Source organism: Vulpes lagopus, chromosome X (assembly GCF_018345385.1).
Source record: "Vulpes lagopus strain Blue_001 chromosome X, ASM1834538v1, whole genome shotgun sequence".
NCBI lineage: Eukaryota > Metazoa > Chordata > Mammalia > Carnivora > Canidae > Vulpes > Vulpes lagopus.
Genome location: NC_054848.1, coordinates 110,319,429 through 110,326,947, shown reverse-complemented (window position 1 = coordinate 110,326,947; position 7,519 = coordinate 110,319,429). Strand labels below are relative to the sequence as shown.

General features: G+C 59.9%; 1 protein-coding gene across 1 annotated transcript; it reads left to right on the top strand.

Moving 5' to 3' along the window:
* The first annotated feature begins 1,937 nt into the window (after positions 1 to 1,937).
* Positions 1,938 to 3,275, top strand: SOX3 (SRY-box transcription factor 3). The gene has a single exon (XM_041742126.1). It carries the CDS (start codon positions 1,938 to 1,940, stop codon positions 3,273 to 3,275), a length of 1,338 nt encoding a protein of 445 aa, XP_041598060.1.
* Positions 3,276 to 7,519: the final 4,244 nt, after the last annotated feature.

The window sequence follows — 7,519 nt, the reverse complement described above, 5'->3', positions numbered from 1 at the left end:
TCTTCCAGTCTGTGTCAGCTTAAGTGTGCACACTCGTGCACGCGCCCACGCGTGCGCGCGCGCGCCCACACATACGGCACATACACAGAACCATTCCAGATAGTTTACTTTAAAAACCCTAAATCGTACATCCATTCCAACGACTGCAGCCCCTGACTGCGGACATTTGCTTCCTTCCGGCCAGAAAAGCAAGAGAACGTAGCCCAGGTGGAACCCAAGCTTAAGGGGCTGGTTTAGAGACCCCAAATTTCCAGGAGATGATGCCGGCTGGGAGCCAGGATCCTAGTGCCAGCCTCCATCCATCCCAGAGGGGGCTAGCCTGCTCTACGCCACCCCCTTCCCAAGTCACAACGGCATACTTTTAAATTCGTGCAGTAAAGGGGGGAGGGGAGGTCCCAGCGTGCAGGTGCCCCAGGATCGCCTTGGTTTTGCATTAGCGCTAAAAACCTGGGGGTCTGTATTTTTTGTCCACACTTAGGATTTATGCTTTTCTTTTGGTTCCCCATCTTTCCACGAGGCTGGGGGTAGGGGACCACACTGCGCGGACACCCTATTTCAGTCTCTGCCACTTCTGCCTGGCTGGCTACTCCTTCCCACCCTCGCCTCCGGGAGTTTCAAACGCTGTGCCACTCGCTTAGACTGGCGAAGGCGATTGTCCGGGTTCCCTCTCTCCCCGCAGCCGGGGTTCCCGAGACACTAGTCTTTGGCAGACAACATGACATGCGAATGGGTGTCCCGCTCCGAGTCTCGAGGCTCTGGCCGGGATGGCTGTAAAACAAAAAAAGAGAGGGACGGAATCCGTTAGCAGAGCCTGCTCCCCGGGGAGGCGGCGCGGCTGCGCAGCGAGAGCAGCGCTCAGTGGTCCCGGCAGGTGCGCGGCCAGTGGAGGGGGCCCTGCGGTCCGCCCCGAGGACGGCCTCGGCTCCTCTCCGGCCACCGTCCTCCCCCCCCCCCCAACCTCCAAGAAACTTTTCTTTCACTTGGAGAGGCTCCGTGTTGCCATGAAAACGGATTTTCCAAGGGGCCCGACCCTCCCCCTCAGGGGCATCGGACTGGAAAAACCGAAATGGCCAGAGAGCAGAGACAAAAAGGGGCCGCCAAGCGGGGGCCTGGAGCGAGAGAGCCGAGGCCGGCTCACCCCCTCCGCCCCCCACACACTCCCCGCACCACCGCGTGTGAGCGCCTCCGCACGGCTCGGGCAGCGGGCGGCGGACTGCTCGCCTTCGCTCCAGCCAGCGGAGAGCCTCACGGCCCCCGTGCGCGCCGCGGTTCCGGGGCCTGTCTCCGGGGCCCGGGGCCCCGACCCCGGCTCGGTCCTGGCGCCCCGGCCCGCGGCTTGCTGGGACGACTCCAGGGAGGGCTTCGCGGAGCCGCAACCCGGGACGCCTCCGTTGCGTCCCGAGTCCCCCAGCTCGCCTGGGTAACCGGCGATGCCGCTGGCCCTAGCGCTGGCAGCAGAAGCGGTCGGAGGACGTCCGCGCAGACAGCGGGATGCTTTGCAGGGTGGCCCCGGGGCCAGGCACCGCTCAGTCCTGATGCGGCTGCAAAGTTGTTTTCTGAACCCCGTGGGCGCCTCCTCCCCCCCGGTCCTGCTCGCGCGCCCCCTCCCCCCTCCGTCACCTCCTCGAGTTTCGTTCTTTCAAACTTTTTGAGACCCTAATTGGTGGTCTCTGAGCGGCTCTCCAGGACTCCCGCCTCCTGAATAACTCTCATCACGTCACCGGGCCCAAGAGGGGCGTGGGGGTGAACGAAAGGGCTCCCCGAACTTTTTTTTTCCAGTGGGGCCGAACGGGGACTCCGTGATGATTGGCCAGGGCGCATCACTGTGAGCCTGTCAATCACGGGGCCTCCCGGTGGCGAGGGGCGGACCGAGTCCCAACCCCGGGGGATCCGAGCAGGTATATAAGGGACCCGGCGAGCGCCCGGCCAGACTGCGAATGCGGCCAGCTCGAGACGTCGCATCAGGTGCGAGTAGCCTGCGGGTTCCTGGCGACTTGGCGCGGAGCACTTTGGCCAGCCTGCCCTTCCCGCCGGACCCGCTGGCCCACCGGCCCCCGAGCGCCCCTCCGACGGAGTCCCCAGGCCTTTTCACCGTGGCCGCTCCAGCCCCGGGAGCGCCTTCTCCTCCCGCCACCCTGGCGCACCTTCTTCCCGCCCCGGCCATGTACAGCCTGCTGGAGACCGAGCTCAAGAACCCCGTGGGGCCACCCACCCCAGCGGCGGGCGCAGGCGGCCCCGCAGCCGCCGGCGGCGCAGGCAAGAGCAGCGCGACCGCAGCCGGCGGCGCGACCGCAGGCGGCGGCAACGGCGGGGGCTCGAGCGGCGGGGGCGGGGGCAGCGACCAGGACCGCGTGAAGCGACCCATGAACGCCTTCATGGTGTGGTCCCGGGGGCAGCGGCGCAAGATGGCCCTGGAGAACCCCAAGATGCACAACTCCGAGATCAGCAAGCGCTTGGGCGCCGACTGGAAACTGCTGACCGACGCCGAGAAGCGGCCGTTCATCGACGAGGCCAAGCGACTGCGCGCCGTACACATGAAAGAGTACCCGGACTACAAGTACCGGCCGCGCCGCAAGACCAAGACGCTGCTCAAGAAGGACAAGTACTCGCTGCCCGGAGGCCTGCTGCCCCCGGGCGCCGCCGCCGCCGCGGCCGCCGCGGCCGCCGCCGCCGCCGCCAGCAGCCCGGTGGGCGTGGGCCAGCGCCTGGACACGTACACACACGTGAACGGCTGGGCCAACGGCGCGTACTCGCTGGTGCAGGAGCAGCTGGGCTACGCGCAGCCCGCTACCATGAGCAGCCCGCCGCCGCCGCCCGCGCTGCCGCAGATGCACCGCTACGACATGGCCGGCCTGCAGTACAGCCCCATGATGCCGCCCGGCGCCCAGAGCTACATGAACGCCGCCGCCGCCGCCGCCGCCGCCTCGGGCTACGGGGGGATGGCGCCCTCGGCCGCCGCCGCCGCGGCCGCCGCCTACGGGCAGCAGCCCGCCACCGCCGCCGCCGCGGCCGCCGCCGCCGCCGCCATGAGCCTGGGCCCCATGGGCACGGTGGTGAAGACCGAACCCAGCTCGCCGCCGCCCGCCATCACATCGCACTCGCAGCGCGCGTGCCTCGGCGACCTGCGCGACATGATCAGCATGTACCTGCCACCCGGCGGGGACGCGGCCGACGCCGCCTCGCCGCTGCCCGGCGGCCGCCTGCACAGCGTACACCAGCACTACCAGGGCGCGGGGACTGCCGTCAACGGAACCGTGCCGCTGACCCACATCTGAGCGCCCGCCTGCGCCGCCGCCCCTCCGCCCCCATCCCGCCCCGCACCCCCGAGTTGGGACGCCTTGTTGTTTAGCTTTGCTTGCCTGAGACTGTTGCCTTGTACCGATGATGGGGAGGACACAAAGTTTTGCTGTAGCTGTCGGGTTTTGTACAAAAGCAAAAAGAAGTCCGGAGCAGCGGAAATGGGACTTTCTAGAGCTCGCCTACCCCCTCGCCGCTGCCCCTCCCTCCCCTTTTGTAGGCTGGGAATCGCTGTGATGTTTGCAAAGAAAAAGCAGCCCCCCTCCTCCTCCTCCTCCTCCTCCTGGGTTCCTGGGTTTTTCTGTTGCATTTGAAAATGTTGTCGCGTTAGTTTACTGTTAGCCGAGGAGTGAGTGAATAGGAGAAACGTACTCTCGGGTGAGGCTGCCCTGAGAACTGCAACGCCTCCTCCCCCCGTCGCGTTGCACGGCTTTTCCTTGTGGGTTTTGGGGGGGCTGGCCGCGCGGAGTGGCGCGGCGGCTCAGGCCAATGTTAATTTATAGCCAGGTGTGCGTGTGTCTCCCGCCTCGCCGCCCCTGGCCGCGGGACAGCTTCTGTCCAGTCCGCATTTAGGCTGTTGAGTTGGTGACTTCTGCCGTGATCTGTTTGATATTTCGTCGCGCTAATGTATTCGGATTTCGTTTGGGTGGTTGGGGAAGGGGCTATTTTGTTTCAGGTTTTTCAAGGTTTTACTCTTAATTCCTAAATGAGAGATCAATAAATTTTATAACCAACGTGACGGAGTCTTGATAATTTTGCGGGCCTGGAACTATGTGCGGGTTGGGGAGGGGACCGCCACCAACTCGGTCTTAGAGCCTCGGTCCCGTCCTGGGGCGGGGGGAGGGGGGCGGCTGGTGGCGAGCGTGATCTGGAATGCTTTCTGACTCCTGGGAATCCCAAACACTCCAGCTCCCAGTCTTTTCTACGTAAACTCCAAGGAGCAAACGGTCGGTCCTGCGGGAGCCTGTGCCGGGAGCCGGCACCCGCTAACCGGGGCGAGCACCCCGCGGCCACGCACTTGTTGATAGCGGCGAGCGGCCGCCGCAGGAGTGTCTGCCGCAGCAGCCACGCGGGGCGGGGGGGGGGGGGGCGCCCGCGGCCGCGGAGACCGGCCAACCGCGGGGACACCTTTACCTTTGTGCACTGGGGCGGGAAGACACTTGAGCCGGGCTGAAATATTTACAAAACGAAAACCTTTCGGAAATCTCAATTATCCTATTAAAAATAGATGGTTACAGGAATCCCTGGCAGGAAATAAGCGCATTTCAACCGTGGTGGCTGAAGCCGCGGAGCTCGCATTCAACACTGGAAGGTTTGCTGTTTGGTTGTTTCGGGTTTTTTTGTTTTTGTTTTTTTTTGTTTTTAAAGATTTTTATTTATTTGAGAGAAAGAGCGAGCGAGCCAGAGCATTAGCGAGGGGGAGGAGCAGAGGGAGAAGCAGACTCCCGACCAAGCTAGAGCCCCCGACGTGGGGCTCGATCCCAGGACCCCGAGATCATGACCTGAGAGAAGGCAGAAGACGCTTAACCGGCTGAGCCACCCGGACGCCTCTAGGAGGTTTGGTTTTAAAAAGTACATCTGAGACTTGAAAAGATCCCTAAAACTCCTCCAATGGCTCTTTCTTTTTGACTTGTCAACCCAGACCACCTATTTGTTTTCCAGAAGAGGCTCTCTCTCCTCCCAAACCTCGAGCCCGCTTTCTGCTCCTCCTCCCTCCCCTCCCCCGCAATCCCTGACCCTTAGGCATTCCACCGTGCCCCCCAAAGGCCTTTCGTTTCGCGCCGGCCACACGGCCCCAGTGTATCTGTTTGGGGCCTAGGAAGAAAACAAATAGAACCAGTGTTTTTTTACCCCCTCCTCAGCTGTTTGAGGTGATTTCCTTAATCCCTTTAATCCTGTTACCTCGCTATCCCAGAATAACTAAACTCGGTCTTTCCAATAAGCTTGGCCTGGTGCACTGTTTTTATCCTCATCCACTCTTGATCACAGGTTTCTTTGCTTGAGGTCTGCTGGGACTCTGGGCGACAGAATCTCCCATAAATTGGTCCGAATTCCACATTTCCAACCGGCTTCCTTTGTGCGGGCCAGCCATTCACCTGCGGGCCTGGGCGGGCCCCAGGGGGAGGGGCGGAGGCTTTCTGCAGCTTCGGGGGTCGTGCCCGCTTTTTACACATCACTGCCGATCCCGGAGACTAAGCTCACCACGCCTCTCCAAGAAAGGTCGGGTCCCCAGAGAAGGCAGCGCCACCCCTCCCCCGCAAACGCTGGCACGGTCTCCCCCTCCCCAGCCCACCGCGCTCCAAACCCCTACTTTGCAGCTTGGGGCGGGAGGGCGGCCGGCGGTGATTTACAGACCCTCGCGCCTCGCCCTCCACCCCGAACTCCTCCCGGGCCTGCTGCGTCGGGACAGGGGGACAGGGTTCGGGCGAGGTCTCCGTACCACACCCACCACTCCCCATCCCGGGGTCACAGACCTGGAGCCCCTCCGGCCTGCTGGGTGCTGCAACCACCCACCAGGCCGCGATCCTTGCAGCAGACCCACAGGCTGCCAGGTCGGTGAGCCTCGAACCTCACTGCTCCCCCGCCCCCCACCCACCCCCACCCCACTCACACACCGTCGGGCCCCGTGCCCCAAAGTCCCCAGGGCGGGAGGAAACTCTCTTGTCATCTCCACCCCCCTATTCATATCCTTCACAGTGTTTGGGCCTCAGTAAAATACCTGGCCGTAGGTTACTCTGGGTTCAAATTGCTAGCAATTGTGGACACAAGTTTGGTCTGAAATGACTCCAGGAAAGGGAGGGTGAAAACAAGCAATTCCGCCCCACTGAGGGGGCGGTGCCAACGGGGGAATAAACTGACGCTGCTTCTTTCGGAGAGTCCATTGTGCTGCTGCCTTCTTAGAAGTGCCAGGGTCACCCTTTCAGCGGGTTTCATATACTGCTCACTCCCTCTCTAAGCATCCATGGCTTTGTGCTCCACTTGTCTGATTCCCAAATTGTCTCTAAGAAAAAGAGATTTTCATCAAATCAGCACATTTGGAGGATTTAAATATAGACGGAAGATTTTTTTTTTTCTTTTTTAACTTCGGCAGTAGGGAAGAGAAGGGAACTGAGCCCGAGGGAAACTTCCATCCCCTAGGCCAGAGTTTTCAAACTAGAGCACCCTCTCCCTGCCCCCACTCCTCCCACACACACACTTCTTGCAGGATAACTGCCCCTTCCTCTGTTGTGGAGATCTGGGTTCTGGTAAGATTGAACTTGAAATAAAGTTTCAGCTCTTGCATGGTCGTCAAACCCTAACTCCTGCCTCTTCTAGCTTTACAAGAGGAAATTGGCCTCTAAGGGCAACGTAAGGGCTCAGGATCACTAAGCTGGGGCACTGAAGATCCAGCCTCCCAGGCCTGCAGGGCTCTCTGATCCACACAGGAGGGAGAGAACCCCAGGAAATCCCAGCCCCAGCTGCCCCTTAAGCTCATAATGCAGCCGGGTCTCTACAGAAAAGAGGTAGGTAGTTCCTGACCCGGACACACCCCGTAGCCACCTCTTGGTGAATGGTGATGTGAGGTGCAGAGCCCAGGATCCTTGCACAGTGGACCCATCTTTTAGCTTTCTGCTGACAGGAACAAAGCTACCTTGTGGTAGGAATTATCCCACATAGAGATTTTCTTCCCTGGCCTCTCCATACAACTCCCCCTCATTATCTCCCTTCTAGAAATCTACACGGGGAGAGGGCATCCCAAATACAGACCAACATTTATGAACAGACGTTCATCAGAGAACTCCTTATAATGGTAAAACTTACACAACCCAAATGTCCAATGAATAGGAAGAGGTTGTTTAAAATATGTTTTCAAAAGAGACCTCCTTGCGGATATTAAAAAATGTGTGTGGAGAGATTTTAATGACAGGGAAATGTTTAAAACACAAAGTGAACAGAGCAAGATACACAAAAGTACGTTCAGTATGTATGACCTATTTAACAATAAGGATATATAACTGGAAAAATATGCAAAAATGCAGGGTAGCATTATGAATACTGGTTAGTCTTCCTTTTATGTTCTCATACTTTCCAATTTGCTCTGATAGGATTGTATTCCTGTTATCACCAGAAAAGGCAGGTTAAAAATAATTCTCTCCCTGTCACAAATACAGAAATGTGTCTCCTTGCGAACGAAGGAAGTTCCAGCTTTCCCTTCATTTGTTTGGGGGCGAGGAGGGGGCGG

Bases quoted from the DNA above. Each gene is read 5' to 3' on its own strand.
- SOX3 (XM_041742126.1), top strand. From the start codon at position 1,938: ATGCGGCCAGCTCGAGACGTCGCATCAGGTGCGAGTAGCCTGCGGGTT.